The following is a 24,674-nucleotide window of genomic DNA, read 5'->3' on the forward strand; positions in this document are numbered from 1 at the left end:
GCTATAAAAACACTACTCGGTTAAATGCAGGAAAGAATGCAACTTTGTAAATAACTTGAAAATAACGACCACAGACCCCTGCCTGCATAACAGCTCATCTCAAATGAGATTCTGTGGATGAAAATGTGCACACCATCATCTGCAAGCTGTTTCTACTGATGTAACATCAGTACCTGTTTGTTTGATATAGATATACACATGTACACACACAACAAAATACTTACACACACTGACCAAATTTAATATGGATTATAGTTAAAAAATTAAGGATCAGTTTTTTTTTAATCGGTACTTTCATTCATCTAGGATTCATTACACTGATCAAAGGTTACAGTCAATGTGGTTCTTCTGAATAAAAAAAAAATAATAATAAATAAATAAAAAAATAAAAGCATCATGGTTTCCTCAAAAAAGAAAAATGTAAGCAGCTCAATCCTTTTCATGTTTGATAATAAGAAATATTACTTGAACACAAAATATTTTAATATTAGAATGATAATATTAGAAGGATTTCTAAAGAACCATGTGACACTGAAGACTGGAGAAATGGCTGCTGAAATTTCAGTTTTGCCATCACAGGTATACACTTCATTTAAAAATATATTAAAATTGATATTTTGACAATATTATTGTTTTTACTGTATTTTTTCCATTTGAACAGTATGGCATCAAATAGTATTACCAGTATAGTATAGTATTGGTGTTTTCATATGTATATATAATATTGAATAATTATATAATGATAGGTATTTCCATGATACTCCAAGATACTTTAAAAGAATACCATGTTTTTCCAAAAAATAAAAAAAAAAATAAAAAAAAATAAACAACAACAACATGGTAGCACAATGGTTCATTTGGTAATACTTTATAATAATGAACCCTGATAAACATTTATTAACTTAGATTAACATTAATTTAATAATATGCTGTTGTTAATCTATTATTACTTAAAGTCATAATTCATTAACTATTGTTAATGCACATATGAAAATGTTAAAAAATGAATTTTTAACACATTAAAAACCACTGTTCACAATAAACAATTGTGGCGAGTGGGGCGGGGCCGAGAGGCGTGGGAACGAGGAGTGAGGCCAGGTGTAGTGATTGGAGATGAGCTGCACCTGCGCCCCACCGCCGGTATCGAGTCCCACGTAGGAGATGGAAGGATATAAAACTGGAGGGACTATAGTGAAGGACGAGAGAGGACCAGGCCTGGGACATTATTTTATGTTTTGGCTTTTATTTGTGCGCGTCAGTCCCCGTGAGGGGCTGACGCGCTGTTTTGTATTTATTTTGAATATTAAAATTATGTTTTTGATTGTGCGCCGGTTCCCGCCTCCTTCTTCCCGATGTATATGGAGTTTTAATATCGTTACAACAATGAATGCTGTCGAATTATTCTTATTTTTTTCTTTATGATGCATAATCCATATTCTTAACAACAAAAGTGTTACCAGAATTTTTTGTTAGTGAATACGATTAAGTCACTGAAGATGGAAACATAACCACAAAATTATCAAGATGTGAAAGAAATGTTTCTTACTTAAGTTGCTTTAAACCTCACAAACAACCTACGGTACAATTTATTAATTTCTTGCTACTGTTACCTTTCAGCTTTAATAAAAGATCTCACATTAACAGTTATAGTCTGTGTGCCATAATAACTCTTTATACACTTTACTCATTCCCCCTCAAAAAGAAACAGACATTAAGTGCTCCCTAGGATGCACTTTTCTGTGGCATAATGATTTGTGGAAGATCGTTCTATTCGCTGTTTCCATGGAAACTACACAAGGGAAAGTCATACAATATGGGATTTAGACAGTACACACAAACTGTGATATCTCTGTTCTCAACTGTCACGGCACCATTGTACAGCCAGCTGAAAGACTGTACGGCTAAAGAATAAAAAAAGTATTCTCAGGAAAAAGAAATAAAGGAGTGGTGCTGCCACATTTTAATAGCTTCTCAATGAACATAATGTTGAACTCAGCTATTAATGCATGTACTGTACATAGATGTTTCCATCCCGCCCAGTCTCCCTCTAGCACATCCTTTCTCCTGTTTAATCTCATCCCTTAAAATAACATTTTCATCCACCACTTATTACAATCTGTTATTACCCTGTATTTCTCGTCTCACATTGCTATAGGGGACAATGAATGAAACATATACAGGAAAATTAGATGTGTGGAGACCCCAACTGCATGCTCCTCATTCATCTCTGTCCCACTTTCAGAAGACCTGCTATAGCCAATCAAAACACAGAATCCGATTCAATGTTTTACTGCATTGCTTTATAGCACTACAGATCTATTCTCCAGCCACTGCACAATGAGACTCTTTGAAAAGTTGCTGTATGTGTGAAAGAAAGACTGAGAGAGAATGTGAAAGAAACAGGGAAAAGGGCAGAAGAGGGTGTGAGACTGAAGATGGGTGGCATTCAGATTTCCCACAAATTTGAAGGCATTTCCATGCAAGTGGAATGGAGTATTCCATGTTTTGGTTTTAAGTTCAGGGTCAGAAGTTCTACAAACCTTACCTCAAGTTCATCTGCAGAACTCACCAGGTTAACAAAGTCCTGGTAGCAAATCTTTCCATCATCATTTCCATCAGCCAGGGCAATAAGAACTTCTAGCTTGTGGGGGTCTAGTTCTGATCCATAAGCCGCAAGCAGGTCTCGGAAATGCTCAGTACTAATGCAGCCTGAATTCTCTGGGTCATGCTGAACAAATCACACAGGAGAAAAAGGGAAATTAGAATTCATTTTCACATTCTGATTCTAATACATTTCCAAAACACTCACTGGGTGAAAATTATAAGAACATTTAAAATACTTCAAAACAAATTCTGTCAGCCATCTTTGAACTCATAACATGATGATATTCATTACTGAGGAATTTATCCATCATTCCATCCAAGGACAAAAACAGAGGGACATTACTGGATTTCATCTATTAAATAAGTTATTTTATACACTTAATATTGTTATGTTAACTCTGTCAAGTCTACACTTTAAAAATTATATATAATGTTTTTCATAAAATTTGTAGAAATAATTAGCTTAGAAATAATGCTTTCATTTACACAGAACAAGGTCTACATCTGAACCGCCTCTGATACTAGGGAATTATTCTGTAACTGTTCAGGGTGTTTAACAAAAGTAGAGTCATTTGCATTTGCAAGTCATAGTTAACACTAATGAGATTTGGTCCCCAAACTAAGGTCTCACCATTGGGGCTTACAAACATAAATTTTTGTGTTTAGGTAATCAAAAAGATAAGGATGGTTTAATGGCATAATGCCAATAAAATAATCTGTAGACAAAGTTCAATGAGCTCATCGTGTTTTAGTAATTGGTGTTAATGTGTCAGCCTTTCAGGCTTTCAAACATTAGTTCACTGTTTGCCTGGTCAGCTAAGGTCACAAGACCATAGAACAACAGGCTGTAGATTCAGAGTAGCAAGCGCTTTTTGAAAACCCTGCAAATGCAAACATTAATGCAAACACGCACTCACACACACACACACACACACGCACACACACACATGTGCACACGCACACACACACACACACATTCTTTAATTTATCTCACTGAATGGGAACATTAATGCTTTAAATGTATGCCGACCTTTCATGTCAGTGCAAAACATTCTTCAATGTCATTTAAGTGATGCTACAAACAATTGCTTTTAAACAAGATTTGCAGGAAAATGGACTTTAATGTACAACCTAATCAACCACTCATACTTTACCAAGTTTTACACTAATTTTATGTGGACTAACTAGAACCCTTTAAATTAATTGTATTGCACTGACCCATTTTCTTCCTTTCATTTTCTTTTCTTTCTTTCCTTTCCTCTTTTGTTTGTTTATTATTTATAAAACAAAAGAAAAACATTAAATTAATACATTTATCCCAATATAATCAAATACATTTCGAATTATAACATTCATTATTAATAATTAATTATTTTATAACATTCAAACAATTCATGCTACAATTATTACATTAAAATAACATAAGTTCATTAGGATGTTTCTGGTTGCCAAGTAACACTGCAACCATGTGCACTGATATGGAACAGGGTGTCTATTCTTGCTCCTGGAGGGCCAACATCCTGCAGATTTTAGCTCCAACGACACTTTCACAGAAGTTATTAGTAGTCCTCAAAGCCTTGACTCGCTGATTTAGGCATGTTTAGTTAAGGCTGCAGGACAGTGGCACTCCAGGAACAGATTTGGACACCCCTGAAATAAAATGTGGGGTCACATGTGTGCATTTATAGTCAGTGACTTCAAACATGGCTTATCCATTCAGAATTTAGAGACTATCTGTTTGGTTGCACTTTATTTTACTGTACGAGCACTTACATGCAATTACAGTGTACTAACCTAAGAAAGTACTGTGCAATAAACAGTAACTGCATGGTTAGAATTGGGTTCAGGGTTAGTAATAGTATAAGTATCATTCAGTTATTTTAATTAATGTACTTATGGAATAGGACTATAAAATAATATGCCACCATCTAGAGATAACTAGGGATAATATGAGAGAAAATATTTCTACAGTTATCCCTTGTGGATTGTTCAAATTCACTACCCTTTCGAGTTGTTCAGGATGAAAACATCCACTCAATTAAACTGCTGTAAAAATGTATCAGATTCATGTATTTGTTTTTTGCATAAATCTGTTAATCAACCTCAGTCCTGATCAAAACTACCAAATGTTTTTAAAAAATCCAAGATTTTAACTCTTTAATTGCCAAGTTCATAAATTATGTCACTGATTTGGGGGAAAAAAACACACAAAATGACTTATTTTCAATATAAAAGTAATTGTGGCTGGATTTTTTTTTTTTTTTTTTACTTTTTATAACAGTCTTGGGCATGTCAAAGATTAGCAGCAACATTGGCTTTGATGCATTTTTAGTTTTTGTGCAGCATTAGATTTAAATTTTTTCTCCCTAATTTGTTGTTGGTGGCTGTTTTTGCCCCATTGACTTCCATTATAATGACATTTTTTTATTGCAAAGCCATGACACTATGTAATCATGCATTCTTGATTGTTTGTGGTTTTCCCTTTTGGGAAGTGGTAAAATTTGTTAATTTTACAGTTGATCACTAGGTGGGACCATTAACCCTTTAGATAGGCCTGTGTTTCCAAAAAAGGCTTAGTTTCTGGCTTGTATATGGAGTTATATGGAGTATAACAGCAAATTATAGTGTGTGTGTGTGTGTGAGATTCTTGATTTTTGGTGGTTTTCCCTGTTGGGAAGAGGTATCATTTGTTATTTTTTACAGTTGATCACTAGGTGGGACCATTAACCATTTAGATAGGCCTGTGCAAAAAAAGCTTAGTTTCTGACTTGTATATGAAGCTAATATGTAATTTTGTGTGTTTTTTTTTCCAAATCAGTGACATCATTTATTAACTTGGTAATTAAAAAGTTAAAATCTTGGAATTTTTAAAAAGATTTGGTAGTTTTGATCAGGACTGAGGTTGATTAATAGATTTATGCAAAAAAAAATGGAAAAAATATTTATCTGATACATTTTTACAGCAGTTTAATTTAGTGGATGTTTTCATCCACGAACATCCCGTAAGGGTAGTGAATTTGCCCACAGTGTACCGTTGAGTTTTTGAAAAATAAGATGTCACCAAAAATCATTCCATTAGCTCAAACACAAAGAAAGTTTTGGCCAAAATAAGACTCAACTTTCCCCCGTAGTGGACGAAAACGTCCCCAACAACCCACAAGGGTTATTCAGACATAAAAACACACAACAGCCTCTCTAAAGATTATTTTTAATTATTTGTCACATACAAATATATAAAGCTACAATTACAATTACAAAGAAAAGTCGCAATTGTAAGAAATAAAAATAACACTGGAAGTGTTATGGTGTGGAGGTGTGACAACAGAGTTGAGGATCCAAATGCAGCTTTTATTCACAAGAGTGGTCAAAACAGGCAAGGTGAAACACCAGCAAACAGGTACAATCCAGGGTGAGACAAGAGTAACCCGATAAATATCATATATCAAAAAACAAGAAGACAAGGCAAAGCAAGGCAAGGAAACACTGAGACTAGGAACAGGGTACAGGCTAAACAGTAACAAGCAATGTGTGTGTGGATGAGTGCAACCTTTATAGTGTCACTGATAGGAAATAGGTGTGATGCAAAAATGAGTTCCTAGGCAGGGGTTTATGGCAAATGGAGTCTGGAAAGAACAAAGACAAAACCTCTTATTGTGACAGAACCCCCCCCCCCCCCCCCCCCCCACTAAGAGCAGATTCCAGACAGGAACAGATGGTTTCAGACGTCCGACTGACAGAAATGAGCCGGTGGATGGGGGGCCCCAAGCCGAAGATGGAGAGAGCCAAAGAGCCAGGGTGACACTGATGGATCGGAGGGCCATGGTGGAGCCAATGACTCTGGTGACCGAGGTGAAGGTGGGTTTCCAGAAGGCTGTGGTGGAGCTGGAGCAACCAAGGACCAAGGCAGAGCCAGGGGGAGAGAGAAGCCCAACGGAGCCAGAGGGATGGAGAGATGAGGCGAAGCTGGAAGATTGTAGTCCTGAGGTGAGGGCAGGTTGATGAATGACCAAGGTGGAGTTGGAGGAACAAAGAAGCCTGACAAACCCAGTGGACTGATGGACCACAATAAAGATGAGGGAGCTTTGAGGCAAGGTGACACCAAAGGGTCGAGGGACCAAAGTGGAGTTCAGGTCTCAGAGGCTGGAGACAAAGATCTGGGATCCTCCAAGCTTGGTGCAGCTGGAGGCTGACTATCCCGAGGCAAATGCTGACTGTTCACCACCAGACTGTTCAGTGACAGACGGACAAGAGCGGAGACATAACAAACAGCATGACTGGTAGAGGAAGAAGAGAGAGAGGGAGGTTGGAAGTGTGACGACATCTGCTGTTGATTCTGTGAATTGTGGTTGGCACCTGAGCCCATTAATCACCTAAATTGCTAGTCTAATGGAAACACCTGTGTTCGTGCCTTGGATGCTGTTTAAGAGATCACCAATTGACCTGGGACAGTCAGTCTTTGATTTTGGACTCTTTGATTGTGTTGTATTTTGTTACTCTTTTCATTTTCACTTCAACACTACATTACACTTCACACCTGCATCTTGCTTTACACACTGACCTTACTGATGAATACAGAAATACTGTTATTTTCTTTAATTTCTTTCATTTTATAATTTAGTGTTGTCTTATTTTGTAATTAAATAAATATTACTTTGAGCCTATAATTTGGTGTTGTTGCTTCCCTTGAGCCAAGGGTCATAACAAATTGGGGGCTCTTTTTGCTTAGGTTATTTGATTGCACTGATTATTTTTGGACATACAAAATTTATTTGTACCAAAGTCAATTTGTTCACCTTGTGAAATCACCAGTTGGTACGTACATGTACAATATTGTTTTTTTTTTTTTGAACGTGAGATTTCTCTGATAGGTATAGCGGCATGTTTCTTTTGAGACGTGTTGGATTTGTTATTTTTGTGTAGTGTTGCGGTGAAAGTGGAAAGTAGTAATTATCTCGGGAGCACATCCATGGTTTGACCAGTTGCGTTTTTCACCCAGCAGGCTATAGTGCATAAATACCCCCCACCGGTAATCGCATGAAGACTAGGGTTGAGTTAGGTAGAGGTACTGGAAAGGTAGAGGGAAAACTCTCGTTATTTGATTGCACTGTGCTAATTAAATTATTCTGGTGATTTTTAGCATGGCTGATATTGATAAGTTTGTTAGTTCACCTTCGCATGAATTTTTGGACAGGTGTACTAAAGAGCAATTATTAAGTATTGCCGAACGTTATGAAATTTTGATTAAAGATAAAAAGCTAAAAGAAAATGTTAAAATAGCTTTGAAAATGGAGTTATAAAAAGGGTTATTGGACAATGAGATAAAGGAATATGTACCGGTTGCATCTGATTTAAAAAGTAATTTTTCTCTTGAACAACAGAAAGAGCTGCTACTCTTACAGATGGATCACGAGAAGTAAAAACTGCGTTCTGAACAGGGTAAAATGAAACAAGAAAACGCAACATTGGATTTGGAATTACTCAAGTTCAACCTAATGAAAGAAGGTAAGCTTTCTAGTTTTGGTCAGGAGCAGAGTGTGTCTTTTTCCATCACTTCTAATCTAAAACTTGTCCCCAAATTCAATGAGGAAGATCCTGATACTTTCTTCACTCTATTTGAACGCATGGCAGAATTAATCAACTGGTCAGATGATAATCGTGTTGCACTGCTGCAGTGTGTTTTAACTGGGAAAGCACAGGTAGCATTTACTTCATTGTCAGTTGATGATTGTAAAGATTATGATACAGTTAAATCTCTCATTTTAAAGACATATAAATGTGTGCCTGAAGCATACAGACAGCACTTTTGATTGCAGAAAAAAGACGAGTTACAAACAAATTTAGAATTTGTGCGTGATCTGAGAAAACACTTCAATCATTGGTGTAAGGCATTAGACATTAAAACATTGGAGGATTTAATTCATATTCTTTATGGTGTTGGAACAATTAAAAAATTCAGTCCCAAGTCGTATTGCTTTGTATATCAGTGAGCATAATGTTAAAATGCCAGAGGAAGCGGCTATGTTGGCCAATGATTTTATGTATTGACGCACAAAACCACTTTTGTTGATTGGCATGCTCATGATGTTAAGTATGCAAAGTCTCCATCTACATATTATCGTGTTTTCACAGGAAAATTTGATCCAAGTAAGATTTGCAATTACTGTCATGAGAAAGGACATTGGAAAGTAGATTGTCCAGTCCTTAAAAAAAAATCTAAAAGTAATGCACAAAGTTCACAAGCTAAGCCTTCTGCTCTTGCAGCACCAGTCCTGTTGGTAGGGAGTGAAATCGTTGAAAGTCAGAAACTTGATGTTGATTTCTCTTCTTACTCACCTTTTATTACAGAAGGGTGTGTATCTCTGGTTGGAGAGAAAGAGGAAATCCCTGTTAAAATCTTGCAGGATACTGGCGCAATGGATTCATTTATTTTGGAATCAGTTGCCTTTTTCTTCACAGGCTCATACTGGTGAGAGTGTTTTAGTTCGTGGAATAGGACTGGATATTTTGTCTGTGCCTTTTTATAAGGCTTCAGTCCGATTTGATTCAAGGTGAGGTTGTAGTAGGAATACGACCAGCTTTGCCAGTTGAGGGGGTCCATATTATTTTGGGTAATGGCCTGGTAGGTGAACGTGTGTGGGCTGATACTTCAGTGTTTCCCATAGTGACCACTGATAATAAAATTGAGACTGAACTGAGTGTTTTGTGCCAGGATTCATCATGTGTCGTGACTCGTGCTATGAAACGTGCCAATGAGGATGAAATGTGTGATCAAAATGAGATTCAATCTGATAAAGGCTGTACTAAGTTGTTTATGCCTGACTTGTCTGCTTTGTCTTTTCCTGTTTCTTTAGAGGATTTAGGAAAGGAACAGCGAACTGACTCACTTTGGGTGAACTTTTTCAGAGTATTGTTCTTCCAGTAGAGGAGTATAACGTTGCCCGTGGATATTTCGTTCACAATGGAGTGTTGTTGAGAAAATGGAGCCCTCACAAATTTTTCGTTGGGGATCCTGATTTTCAAGTAGTTGTTCCTACTAAGTTTCGACAAATGATGATCAAAATTGCGCATGATCAATTAGGTCACCAGGGGGTGCGTAAGACTTATGATCGCCTGTTGCGATATTTTTTGGCCGCGTTTAAAACGAGATGTCTCTGCTTATATTAAAAGATAAAAAAACCTGCCAGTTAACCAGTAAGCCGAACCAGGTGTTGAAACCTACTCTGTTGAAACCAATTCCGGCTACTGGTGAACCATTCGAGCATCTTGCTGTTGATTGTGTAGGGCCACTTCCTCGTTTGAAGTCTGGTAGTAGTTATTTGTTTACTGTGATGTGTTTGAACACACGTTTTCCTGCGGCATATCCATTACGTACAATTACATCTCGTTCTGTTGTGAAAGCTCTAACCCAGTTTATATCTATTTTCGGAATTCCGAAAATCATCCAGAGTTATCAAGGTTCAAATCTTACTTCGCATCTCTTCCAGCAAGTTTTAAAACAGCTGCACATTAAGCATAATCAATCTACTGTGTTTCATGCACAAAGTCAGGGTGCATTGGAGAGATTTCATCAGTCGTTAAAGTCACTTCTCCGTGCATACTGTGTGCAGCTGGATAGAGATTGGGAAGAGGGTTTACCATGGATGATGCTAGCTGCACGTGAAGTAGTGCAGGAAAGTATGGGTTTCAGCCCTAACGACTTGGTCTTTGGCCATAATGTTCGTGGACTGTTGTCTGTATTTCAGCAGATTGGTAAAGCTATAGAACCTCCTAAAAACTTGGTGTCATATGTTTTGGGGTTTAAAAACAGACTCATCCAGGCTATAGAACTAGCGAAATTAAGGGCCCTATTTTAACGATCTGAAACGCAAGTGTCAAAGCGCGAAGCGCAAGTAACTTTGTGGGCGGGTCTCGGCGCTGTTGCTATTTTCCCGGCGGGATAAATGGCTCTTGCGCCCGGCGCAAATCTAAAATGGGTTGGTCTGAAGTAGCTTCATTATTCATAGGTGTGGTTTGGGCGTAACGTGAAATAAACCAATCGGAGCGTCATCCAACATTCCCTTTAAAAGCAGGTGCGCAAGTTCCATTATGGATTGCTATTATTATGGCATATTTACCAGGCGCACGCCAGGAGCGGTTCACAGCCGAGGAGACTGATGTTCTTGTAAGAGCAGTGAAAGACAGAGAAGTTGTGTTGTATGGGGATGGGAGAAACCCACCCAAAATAGCGTCGGTTAAACAGGCGTGGGAGGAAATAGCCACAATTGTTTCATCTATTTTTTTTTTCCTGGTTCTTGACGGACAAACAAATTTGTCAGATGTCCTTATATACATATATGTCTTGCCACTATCGGGCAAACAGGTCTGATCCTTAATTACTACAATTAGCCTGAATAATTTGTAAGCAAGATTTCACAATGATTTCCGTCATCTCATGTGTTAATATTTTTTTAGTGTAACAATTTATGATTTGCAAAAATAACTGTTGCATCTGTGTAGATTACATGAGCAAAGTGTATGCGCGTTGTGCACGCTATACATTATGGTCAAGCTTGCGCCCTTAAAATAGCATAATGAACAACGCGCAACGCGCCACTGACTTTAGACTAGGTTTTTTCTGGTCAGTGGCGCAATTGTTTAATGGAACAGCAAAATAGCACCAGGGATTGTTTGCGCCGGAACACGCCTCCTTTTTTGCGCTGAACCGCCCAGGGAGCGCAAGTTCATTCACTAGTTTAGCGACGTGCTTCTGTGGAGGGAAAAGCACGCTTTGCGCGGGTGCAAAATAGGAATGACACATGCGTCGGTGTACAAAGTCAATTGCGCTGGGTGCAAGATAGGGCCCTAAGTCTAGAAAAACATCAAAAAAACATGAAACGATTGTATGATCGTACGGTTGAGCATCGAATGTTTGTACCTGGTGATCAAGTTCTTGTCTTACGACCGATGGTATCTTCACCTTTTGAAGCCAAATTTGATGGCCCATTTGTTGTAAAACGGAAATTGACTGATGAAAATGATGAAGTCTCAATGCCATCACGGAAAAAGTCAGGTGCCATATAAATCTATTAAAACCCTATTATGAAAAAGAAAATTTGACATCTTTGCATCCAGCACTTTCGACCGTTTCCATGTGTTTGGGTAATGTGAGTTTGGTGGGTGAGGAAGAGGAGACCATTTCACCCGATGATTGTGTTTTCCGGGGTCGTTTGAATAATTCTGAGTCATTGCACAACTTGGGAGTTTACTCTCCATCATTTATCTCCTGTAAGATGTCTGGAGTTATGTGATTTATTACATAGTTTTCCTGAATTATTCGGTAATGCACCGTCACGTACTCATTGGGTTGAACATGATATTGATGTGGGGGACGCAAAGCCTATTAAGCAGCGTTTTTATCGTGTTGCACCTGAGAAACGGGAATTGATGGAGAGGGAAATTACGTATATTCAGGACCACAATATTGCAGTACCTTCATTTTCTGATTGGGCTTCCCCATGTTTTTTAGTTGGAAAGTTGGATGGTACTGTGAGATTTTGCGGATTTTCGCAAAGTTAACGCTTTAACAAAACCAGACTGTTTTCCTCTGCCCCGTGTTGAAGTCTGTGTGGACCAGGTTGGTTCAGCCAAGTTCGTCAGCAAGTTTGATTTGCTGAAGGGCTATTGGCAAGTGCCTTTAAATAAGAGAGTGCAAGAAATTTCATCTTTTGTCACTCCGTCAGGGTTACATTCTTATCAGGTCATGAGTTTTGGCCTACGAAATGCTCTGGCGACTTTTCAACGCCTCATGAACTGAGTAATTTGTGGTCTTGAGGGTTGTGCCCTCTATTTTGATGACTTGGTAGTTTTTAGTGACAGTTGGGAGTCTCATTTAAAACGTTTGCTTTTGGTGTTGAGACGTTTGGCTAATGCTCGACTTACAGTGAACTTGGCCAAATGCGAGTTTGCAAAGGCGACAGTGACATATCTCGGGAAGGTGGTGGGGAGCGGTGAAGTGTGTCCGATGCAGGCTAAAGTGCAGGCTGTTCAGAATTTTCCTTCCCCAACAACAAAGATAGAGCTTATGAGGTTTTTAGGGTTGGTCGGATACTATCTGTCATTTTGGCGAAATTTCTCTACTGTGGTGGCAACGCTTACAGACTTGTTAAAGGGAAAGACAAAGTTTATCTGGTCTAACACTTGCGAATTGGCTTTTGAGAATGTGAAATCTTTGCTGTGTTCAGTGCCTGAGCTTATGGCTCTGTACTTTGATAAACCTTTCACGTTGCACATCGATACTAGTAATGTGGGAGCTGGAGCTCTCCTGCAGCAGTCTGATGTGGACAGAGTATACCATCCAGTCAGTTTCTTTTCGCGAAAGTTTAACACATACCAATGTAACTATTCTGTTGTTGAGAAGGAAGCATTAGCCCTTATTTGGGCATTGCAGCATTTTGCGGTTTACCTTAACTCGAGTGCACCTATTGTGATCTACACGGATCAGAATCCATTAACTTTTTTGAATTCTTTGCAGTGTCCGAATCAGAGGTTGGTTCGGTGGTCCTTGTTCCTGCAGTCCTTCTGTCTAGATATTTGACATATCCGAGGATCGGAAAATGTGGTAGCTGATGCGCTGTCACGCGCCCCAGATGCAGTTTAATCTACTGGATTTGACGTTATTCCTCTTTCGTGTTTTTGGGAGCTGTCTGTGGTTCTGAACTTGAGTGTACCCTATGACTGAATTTTGTTTTGTTACAGGGATCTTTGTGGGAGTCCCTGTCTTATGGGGAGGTATGTGACGACACCTCCTGTTGATTCTATGAATTGCGGTTGGCACCTGAGCTCATTAATCACCTAAATTGCCAGTCTACTGGAAACACCTGTGTACATGCCTTTGATGCTGATTAAGAGATCACCAATTGACCGGGGAGAGTCAGTCTTTGGTTTTGACACTTTGATTTTGGACTCTTTGGTTGTGTTGTATTTTGTTACTCTTTTCATTTTCACTTCAACACTACATTACACTTCACACTTGCATCTTGCTTTACACACTGACCTTACTGATGAATACAGAAATACTGTTATTTTCTTTAATTGTTTTCATTTTATTATTTAGTGTTGTCTTTTTTTGTAATTAAATAAATATTACTTTCAGCCTATAATTTGGTTTTCGTGTGTCCCTTGTGTTGTTGCTTCCCTTGAGCCAAGGGTAACAGAAGGGACAAAAAGTTAAAAATAGTGACTATTCAGCATCGTAGAGCATGCAGCGAGTTCTGAGGCAGCCTCCTTGGCCATGACTGGACAAACAGAGATTTCAAATATGGCCTTCACAGCTGTCACAGAACAGGCAGGGAGTTCACTGAGGCAAGTGCCGCCATCTCGGAAGATACTGCAGTGGACACCATGTCCTCTGGGAGCACAGCAGCAGACATCTCTACCTTAGAAGGTTCTGCAGCATAAGCCGCCACCTCTGATGATATTGTAGCTGGAGCTGCTGCCTCTAGCAAATCAGTGGTGGTGTGCACGGCTCAGATTCACCATAAAGCAACACCCCCATACTGGAAATGCTGCAGACAGGGGAATGAGTTCATGAGCAGGAGGACTAGAGTGATTTGGTTTTGGGATACCAGCTGTGCGTGCTGACACCAGCGGTGGATCCTCTATGCTAGACACCAGTCGAGAGGACCGATGAACTGATCTCAGACTTCTAGTTCCAGCAGACTCTGGAAGATCATCTGAGATGTGACGAGACTCTGGAAGATCAGCTGAGACTTGACGAGACCCTGGAAGATCAGCTGAGATGTGATGAGACTCTGGAAGGCCAGCGGAGATGTGGCAAGACTCTGGAAGGTCAGCAGAGATGTGATGAGTCTATGTATGATCGGCTGAGATGTGATGAGGCTCTGGAAGATCAGCCGAGACGTGAAACAGGAAGATTGGCTGTGGCTTGACTTGACTCTGCGATGAAAGCTGGGACATGACACGAGACTCTGGAATGGTGGCCATTTTGTGGAAAGTCAGAAAAGTGTAAAAAATCCAACTCCATACCATGAAAAGAGATCCTCTGTGTCAGGGAGAGTTTGATCTTTTCCCAGTTATCCCAAAGGCCCAACTGGCTGAGGTGTGATAGCACCAAGTCCCTGTGTTCACACAGTTGATCCTGAGACTGAGCTAGTATGCAGAGATGTATAGTAACGAAGTAGAACTACTTAACTACTGTACTTAAGTACTAAAAGGCGGTATCTGTACTTTACTACAGTATTATTTTTTTCTCCTACTTCCACTTTTCTTCAGTACATTTCTTTTCTTCCACTTCAGTACATATTTTCGATGAGTTTAATACTTTACTCCGAAATTTATTTGTGTGCTGCATCGTTACTCGTTACAATTATAAAAATGTTACAAATCATTCCATTACAAACCCACATTACCACTGCCGGAACTGTGGATGGCAGGTTTGATGAAGCTGGCACATCACTGAGCGAATCAAGCGATTAAGAAGACTGTGCGTGCTGACTGAACTGCTGTGAAGAGAGAGATTAACACCTAGCCGAGCCAGATAATGACTCGTTCACGAGTCAAGAACAGGTTGCATCGGTTTTCGGATCACCAGTAGTTTTTTCTGACAGTTAGATTCAATAAACCTGTTGAAGAAAACAGTTCACTGGTTCTTTTGCGCTCGACGTAATGGCATCATTGGCGATGACTGCAAGCCTTCGGTTTACCTGGGCTCATAACATTAGCACAGAATCAGTTCAGAATCAATCACCAAAAGAATCAGGTCAGTTCAGACTCTCTGTGTGTCGGTTTGCTTCACGCTGAATCACACATGCGCAGTATCATCAGCTCCTCTGTTCTCGAATCGGACACATCTGACAGAAATGGTTCTTGACTCTTGAACGAGTCAGTCTGTTGTTTGTTATCTGGCTCGGTGTTCATCTTCAGTTCTCTCTTCACATCAGTTCAGTCAGTGTACTGTTTGAGTAAATTAATTACTCCGGGATATTGGTTTGTTTTAACTCAGAGGGAGTGTCAGCCACATTAAACAAGTTAACAGCTTAAGTCATTTGTGGATTAATGCGTATAGGAGACGCGAATCATTTAAAACGATTCAGTTCGATTTGTTGAACTGTTTCAAAAAGATCTGCTTTGATTTGAACTGTCTTAGAACAGACATGGAAGAGAAGACAATGCTGAATAAAGTCGTAGTTTTTGCTATTTTTGGACCAAAATGTAGAGCTCTCGTACTAAATCTAAAATATCTTAAACTGTGTTCCAAAAATATAGGTCTTACGGGTTTGAAACAACGAGGGTAAGTTATTAATGACATAATTTTGCAAATTGTGCGAACTAACCCTTGAATCTGTTTTTTGTTTACAAAAAGTTACAGTCAAAGGAATTGTGATGGTCCTTTAGGTTAATTATTATACATAATAAAAACAATATGTTCAAACTTTTGACTACTTTCTTTAATAACTACATAACACAATACTTGTACTTTTACTTTCAGTACTTGAATAGTAAATTTTAAAATAGTATAATATCGGCTGGAGGGATTGGCTCTATCGCGTCCTTCACCAGTAGGACTGCAATCTCAGGAAGTGACAGAAGGAGGAAGTGTTATATTTACCATCTCCCGAAGAGCAGCTGTCTCCACCTCTGGGTCACTCATCTAAGAGCCTCTTGCTCTTCCACTTCCATTGTCATCACATGCCAATGTTCATTGGCTCATTTACACTCGAAGTAGATTGGTCTCTCTAAAGCGAGATGCCCACCATCAATTATGTATCATTCTGCTGTACTGCAATAAATACATACACTAGACTGTACAAATATATTTTCACATTGAAGCTCCAAATTAGTGTAGTGTACAGAACAGTTCACTTTGGAGTTCAGTTAACCAGATATAACTTATTTTATAAAAACTAACACTGAATACAAATTCTGTATTCATAAGTAAGTTTTATTTATTTGAGTCCAAAGTGAGAAAAAAATTTAAAATCCAGTAGCAAAACAAAATCCCTCTTCAACTCAAAGTAATTATAGACCTCAAGTTACAAGACCTTCTGTTCTCTCATTAATAGCTAGACCAGAGGCTGGTGACTCTACAAATAATGACATGAAACAATAGCAGCAGGGTCACAAATGTCACAAATGTCATCAGGTATGAGTTACAGCCTTAATACAGCATTTAGAAGAAGAACCGTCCTGACCACCAATAATTAAAAGCTGTTAATTAAAAACTACTACTCAGAGGGGTCTCAAAGACAGCATTCACAAAATCATTAATAGCAGAAACACTGTGCCCAGATTACTGTATGATGGCTTTAACAACGTTGATTAAAAGAAATGTGAAAACAGAATACTATCCTGGGAGTGTGAACATAAGCTCATTTTCACTGGTTGGGAGCACAGTAATTTCATGGCTGGTACCTTCAGCACTGAAGACACTATTCAAAATTACAAAGCAATAGTGTGTGGAAACAAGTCAAGAATGTACTGACAATTGTAATTAGCACTTGAAACAAAAGGTGTCATCAAAAATTATGCATAGACAAAATGAAACACTTTTGGGTGTTCAGTTCAAATGAGCTTTTTTTCTCAGCCTCCAGGGCTTTGCATATGTTAGCTACTGCTCAGCTGCTTCAGAAGACAGTACTATAAATCGGCCCGGCCTTCATGCTGTGAACCAACAAAAGCTGCACTGCATGTGGTGTACAAAACCACCCAGGCTCATTGGAAAAATGTGCCTGTGGTGTCATTTCTGCAAAATGATATTATGTTGCTTCTTGACACTTTGAAATTGAACTGAAACAGATGAATATGATTGTGGCTAAGTTTTATTCAATTGGTTGTCGTCAAATTGGTTGTCGTACATATTGAAGCAGTTCAGAAATGAAATGTCAAGTGACTGGTGCTATAAGGTTATTCATTATGAATAATGAGCATTAGCTCATTTGAATAATAAATCTTTGTTGTTGTTTTTTTTATGTGACTTATGTTTCTCTCTCTCTCTATTTACATGTATATATAATCTGTCAAGTAAGATGCTGCACAATAGAACTGTATAACTTAGTTAAAAATACCTTGGTTGTATGATATTCCTTAAAATAATAATAATATTATTATTACTTTGACAATTATATTTTTGTATACAATAGTAATATAATTTTGTCATAATTTCTTCAAGTTAAACCAGACTTGTATTTTTTTTTTCAGGTTGTTGTGAAGGTCTTTCACTTTTACTTTCCATTTCAGTGCGTATTTGATGGTAGTAGTTTCTCAAATGAAATGGTGTGAAGCTGGTGAAAACACAGATACATGTTATCCAAACTTCATGCATCACAGAAAACAGTTTGCAATGGACACCCCCAGTTGAACGCCGGCTGATTATTTTTTTTCTCCATTAATATCTTATGGATATTTTCCTTCCTTGTAGTTGTCTTGTGTGTGTTAAAAGGATTATAAAATCTTATTCTGAGGATATTCTGTTACTGTGTCTTGTATAGGTCCCTACGATGTAATTGACATAAACCACTTGAAATAGCCAAAAGATCAAAATTGGGCATGATCGGTCTAGGTGGAAATGAGTGTAGTTCAGCTGGAATTTCTTCCCACTAAAACAAAAAGGCACATAAGACAGCTTATCAAGGCAGTTCCGTCTTAGCTCACTGCTTTAAATTAAAGACAACCTGTACAGCCTGTCATGTTCTGGATGTTTTCCCACACATTTATATGTTTATATGAAATGCATTAAACCAGCACAGCTCTGTTGAAATCCCTTGCCAGGGTTTACAGTCAAAAATATGTACTACATTTCCAATATGCTTTCTCTTTCTCCTAGGATTGTGAAACCAGATATCATTCGTCATGTTTCAAATGCTGCTCTGAGTTTAACAAGCAAACTAGTTCCCTTTCAATACTTCACTCGTACTGCGTCGAAGACGCATATGGGAAAAACTTTTTTCTCCTGAACTGAAGCCTTATTCAATCACGCAGTGAAACTGCACAGCCATTGGATCGTGCAGTGTTATTAAGACAAACCTTAACAGCGAACCTATGGCAGCGAAGCCCGCCAAAGGCCGGCGAAATGGGCGGAGAATCTGGCTATATATTGGCCGCTTCGCCACAGGAATTCAGATTTCTTCTCCTTCAGCGACGACGTCACATCGCTTCGCTGATCTCCGCTGAAATGCTCGCCGTTGACACGCCTCGCACTGGAACGCGACTGCCGGTCCCTGCTGCAGACATCGCTTCCCTGCGGCCATCCGGTGAGATATATTGAAAGAGCAAATTTCTCTAAATTTTAAATTAAATTAAAAATTCTTTCTAAATCTAAAAGCCTTTTTCTACGACGTTGTTGCAAATGCCGTCTCGTCATTGCAGCTTGTGCAGAGCCCCTCTGCACGCTGATGACGGGCACAGCGAGTGTGTCGCATGCTTGGGGAAACCCCACGCTGACACAGCACTCGCGGGGAATTCATTTTCTCATTGCGAATCGCTTTCTTTTCAGAGAGCGATCTTGCTCCTCGCGCCCTCCCGTTTTCTTCCTCCCGTGAGCCGGCGGGGAAAAAAAGGCGGGGCAGAGGATTAAAGCAGCAGGATGAGAACGAGCTCACGCCGGCTCAGCCCCCGCGTTCCTCGTTCTCTCTGCCCAGAGAGGATTCCCCAGTCCTCTTTGTACAACCAGACCAGTGTCCCTCTGCTGCCGCGAGTGATCTGGTTTTGTTTGGAGGGACTGAGGAGGAACTGCTAGAGGACAGCATGTCTCTAGCTGCTTCAAATGCTGAGGAGCTGTCAGGCTTGCCGGACCCCGCCCCCTCTATGTTATCTGAACCCAGCCGCTCGAAACTTGGGATGGACCCCGAGCTTATCCGCATTCTCTCCAGGGCAGTGGATGAGCTGGGTCTGGATTGGTCTCCTCCAGAGGAACCAGCCCGTAGCCGTCTGGATGAATGGTTTCTGCCGGGGCGCCAACAAGCCCCTCGTCAGCGAACTATAGGCGGCCCTTATAGCAGGCCAGTCGGTGGGTAGAAACGACTTAGTCGTCCGATTTATGAGAGGTGCCAGAAGGCTTCATCCGCCTTGCCCTCCCACCGTCCCTTCATGGGACATGTCCACGGTACTGAGAGCCCTAAGGGGGGCCCCCTTTGAACAGCTCCAGTCTATAGGCCTTAAGGCCCTGTCGCTAAAGACCGCTCTGCTGTTGGCACTAGCGTCTGTTAAGCGTGTGGGCGATTTGCAAGCACTCTCAATAAGCTCTAATTGCCTAGAATTCGGGCCTAACGACTCGAGGGTCGTCCTTAAACTGAGGCATGGCTATGTGCCAAAGGTGCTCTCCACACCCTTTAGAGCACAAGTGGTCACTCTCTCTGCATTACAAAACACAGAGGATGATCCAGGGCTGAATCTGCTTTGCCCAGTGAGGGCTCTAAAAGTCTACATAGAGCGTTCTGCGCCAATAAAGCGATCAGAGCAGCTCTTCATATGCTTTGGAAACCGCACCAGAGGGTTACCGGTCTCAAAGCAAAGGCTTTCAAGGTGGATTGTTGATGCAATCCAGCTAGCCTACTCTTCTCTGGGCCTGCAAAGCCCAATTGGAGTAAGAGCCCATTCGACAAGAGCAGTGTCTTCGTCCTGGGCATGGTCTAGTGGTGTGACTATCGCAGAAATTTGTGCGGCGGCTGGTTGGAACTCGCCGTCCACATATGCTAGATTTCATAATCTAGACGTCCCGGCGCTTCATGCTAGGGTACTTTCTGTGTGAAGGTCACCTTCTTTGTTCCTCATTTGCATGCTCTTGGCCATTCTTTGCCCAAGACTCAAACTCTACTCGTATGCACTCGGTCCCTTTGGTACTGAGGCGATACGAACACGGGATGATCAGGCTAGGCCAGACGTAACCTCATTGAGCTTATTCTGCTCCTAGTTGCTGTTGTCATATCTTGGTTTCGCAGATCAAGTATGATTGCATTGGTCGTCCTCCCTTCTTAGCATGGCGTGATTGAACTGGGTTCCAATATGCGTCTTCGACACAGTACGAGTGAAGTATTGAAAGGGAACATACTCGGTTACTAACGTAACCTTGGTTCCCTGAAATACGGGAACGAGTACTGCGTTCCTTGCCATGCTAAAAAGGCTGCACAACTCAGTCGTCGCTTCAGTCGAAGTAACCTGAATTCCTGTGGCGAAGCGGCCAATATATAGCCAGATTCTCCGCCCATTTTGACGGGCTTTGGTGGGCTTCGCTGCCATAGGTTCGTGCAGCACCGCTGCCAAGCCATTGGTTTGTTTTAATAACACTGCACGATCCAATGGCTGTGCAGTTTCACTGCGTGATTGAATAAGGCTTCAGTTCAGGAGAAAAAAGGAGTTTTTCCCATATGCGTCTTCGACGCAGTACTCGTTCCCGTATTTCAGGGAGCCGAGGTTACGTTAGTAACCGAGTACGTTATTTGTCATCAATGAAGCCACTCTGAACTGATGGATTAACAGTCAGGGGCACTGGCGTTTGTTTGCAGGCCATAATTCACACAATTATTTGCCAAGACACCTTTTCTAACATCTGCACTAAAGGTCCTGTCTGGCTCAGATTGGCCATAATCATGCAATTAATCTCTCCGAGGATAATTTTTACAGAAATGAAAAATGTAAACTACTATTACACTTTATTGTTCTATTAATATTTATCTGTATACATACATGCAAAATTTTGCCTTTATCTCTTTGAAAACATGTTTAAAGCAGTTTTAATATATCCCATCTTTCATTTAGGCCACAATGAGTCTCATGGTTAGTTAATGAGACCCATTAACCTTGTTGTTAGACTAACTGCTCTATCTGAACAAATTATTATGTCTTTACCATGTGTTTAAAAACATAAAAATAGGCATTTTCAACATAAAATTACTAATTAATTCCAAAACTAATTGATTGAGCAGTGCTGTATATTGGCATACACAAAATTCTGTCACATTCTTTGCATAGTCTGCAGAGACAGCTCAGAAGTGAGCCCCATATTTGGCCTAATTTCATGGGATTGTAACAACTCTCCATCTTGCTCGCCATAATGGGACATTTTTTTCCAAACATCTCTCTGTGCATCATAGAATCTAGATAAATGGTCAGCCTATATAAAAAAAAGGAAAAAGCCAAAATTGGACCAGGTATGGTAATAGCACCACACATTACAGATCACAAAATGAAACATGCCAGTCTCTGTTTTTTTCTTTTTCTTCTTTTTTTTTTTCTGTGGAAGACAATTAAGTAATGTTGGTAACCAATTTTGAGACATTAACAAAAAAAAGTTATGAAAAAGTTATGAAATTTAGATTAAAAATATGAAGGCCTAAGAAAATGCATGGATTAATTATTCACAATAAGAAAAAAAAATCAAAATGGTTAATTTTGATGTCATCATCATAATTTTTCAGCATTTTTTTAATGAATAATTTGTTTATATTTCCTCACAAGTTGGAAGGGTATACATACATATATTTGTTATTTTGAACACAAATTATGTTTTTGGTTTATGCATGTGTATAGATAACAAATCAGTTAATTCTCATTTCCTTTAGACAACACTCTAAAAATGATGGGTTAGTCAATATTTGTCCCAAAGTTGGACTGAAACAACCAACAACCAAGCATTGTTTTCTTTAGAGGGAATGATATAAGAACACAACCAGAGCAGAGTTACATTTAGACATAATAAAGTGGCAGATATATGCCCCCCCAAAAAATATATTTTAAATGCGTAAAGTATTTAATCCTGGTGTCAGCAGTGTAGCTGCCACATGACCATCATGTTCTACACACAGAAACACACACATATTCTATGCTACGACACACTTTCACTTCTCCCAATGTCAAGGCCAAAACACTTGCTTCTGATTTAATTTCTTTTACCATTAGATTTAGGCTCTGAAAACATACATTACAATTTTTTTCAACAACAAACTTCTTTCTCATTTCACCCATCTACAATAGATATTTAATATGCTTAGAAGAAAGGGAACTTCATGAAAAGTTAAGACATACAGTATCAAATGCAGCCTTCGGGTCATAGACACAAAGAATGTCCTTTCTTAGACATTTAACCCTGGTGTCGCTGTGAAATCTTTTAGAACACCATCTCTCAAAGAAATACTATTTCATCAAGTGAAACCTGTCTTCTACCTAGATTGAAGATTGAAGAAATAGTCTGGACAAAAAATAAAAAAAAATGTTTAATCACCATATTTTTTTCTCATTTGACTTATTCAAAATAATGACAAACAAGTTTAAACAAAAATGACACAGGACCGTAACTTGCACAATGTGGTCGCCAGTCCAGCGTCATGACGCAAGATGGCCGCCAGCCCAGTGCCACAGCACAAGATGGCGGCCAGCCGATCACCACTGCCCAAGATGGCCGCCAGCCCATCGCCACAGTTCAAGATGGCGGCCAGCCGATCACCACTGCCCAAGATGGCCGCCAGCCCAGCGCCACAGCACAAGATGGCCGCCGGCCCAGCGCCACTGTCCAAGATGGCCGCCGGTCCAGAGTCATGGCACAAGATGGCTGCTTGTCCAGTGCCTCTGCTCAGGATGACAGCCACAGTTGACCCTGCAGAGTCGAGTCAGGTACCCATTGACCTTCCAGAGTCGAGTCAGGTTCTCGTTGACCTTCTAGAGTCGAGTCAGGTTCCCGTTGACCCTCCAGAGTAGAGTCAGGCTCCCGTTGACCCTCCAGAGTTGAGTCAGGTTCCCGTTGACCCTCCAGTGTCAGGTTCCCGTTGACCCTCCAGAGTTTAGTCTGGTTCCCGTTGCCCCTTTAGAGTCAAGTCAGGTTCCCGTTAAACTTCCAGAGTCGAGTCAAGTCACCGTTGACACTCCAGAGTCAGGGCTAGTCACCGTTGACACTCCAGAGTCAAGTCACCGGTGATTTTCATGGGCAAAGTCAGGTCACCAATGATCTTCATGAGCAGAGTCAAGTCACCATTGATATTCATGGACAAAGGCAAGTCACCATTGATCTTCATGAGCAGAGTCAGGTCACCATTGATCTTCATGAGCAGAGTCAGGTCACCAATTATCTTCATGAGCAGAGTCAAGTCACCAATGATCTTAATGAGCAGTCAAGTCATCATTGATCTTCCTGAATCCAGTCTAAACTCTGCGAAACTACCAGAGCCTCTCCACGCCTCTGCGGAACTACCAGAGCCTCTCCTCATCTCGGCTGAACTACCAGAGCCTCTCCTCGTCTCTGTGGAACTTCTAGTCTCTACCGCACGGAGGTGGTGGTCTTCTGCTCCGCCCGGGTGGACTTCTGTCTCGATCGCAGGGCTCCAATTCCACCTTGCTCCTCTCTGGATTCCCTGGGGACTGAACGTTATGTCCTTCCTGGACTTGTGTTTTGTTGTTTTTTTTGTTTGTTTTTTTTTGCTCCACTTCTCTCTGTTTCCATCTATGGACCTTGCCCTCCGTCCTTCCCCCTGAACCTCATCTTCCGAGTCCACCTCCCTCCTGGGCTCCTTGTTTTTGTTTTTCTTTCTGTTTCCATCTATGGACCTGGCCCTCCATCCCTCTCCCTGATCCTCCGCCGGTCAACCTCCCTCCTGGGCTCTTTGTCTTTGTTTTTCTCTCTGTTTCCCTCTATGGACCTGGCCCTCTATCCCTCCCCCTGATCCTCCGCCTGTCCACCTCCCTCCTGGGCTCCTTGTTTTTGCACTTCTTGTCTCTGTTTCCCCATTTTACCTGACCCTCCGTCCCTCCCCCTGGTCCTCCGCCGCTCCAACTCCTTCCTGGTCTCTGTGTTCCTTGGTCTTTTCTTAGGTTCGGGTGGACCATTTGGTAGCTGCTCCGTGGATGAGGGGGTAATGTCATGCTGTCTGGTCTCTGTTTCCCTGAGTCTCCACTAGTGGTCTCACTTCACCATAGGCACCTCACCGTAGGCACTGCAATTCCCACTAAGCCTTGTCCCTTCATCACAGTAATTGCACTCCTGTTAATTGCACTCAGGTGTCTTCACTTGTTAGTCATTATCCTCCCTATATTAACCAGTCCGTTTCTGTTTGTCTGCATGGAGTCCTTTCTTTCTGTCACCCAGTTTC

At 40.5% G+C, this 24,674-nt stretch overlaps 1 protein-coding gene across 2 annotated transcripts in view; it reads right to left on the reverse strand.

Annotated features, from left to right (window-relative positions):
• LOC128015496 (rhomboid-related protein 3-like) overlaps positions 1-24,674 on the reverse strand; it is a 61,774-nt gene that overhangs the window by 14,247 nt on the left and 22,853 nt on the right. Inside the window, exon 4 of one of the 2 annotated variants that reach the window (XM_052599358.1) lies at positions 2,570-2,728. In XM_052599358.1, the coding sequence (XP_052455318.1) occupies positions 2,570-2,728 (159 nt within the window). Of the gene's footprint in view, positions 1-2,545; positions 2,729-24,674 lie in introns of both variants that reach the window. The other variant, XM_052599357.1, reaches the window with a different exon arrangement.

This window comes from Carassius gibelio, chromosome A6 (assembly GCF_023724105.1).
Source record: "Carassius gibelio isolate Cgi1373 ecotype wild population from Czech Republic chromosome A6, carGib1.2-hapl.c, whole genome shotgun sequence".
Taxonomy (NCBI): Eukaryota; Metazoa; Chordata; class Actinopteri; order Cypriniformes; family Cyprinidae; genus Carassius; species Carassius gibelio.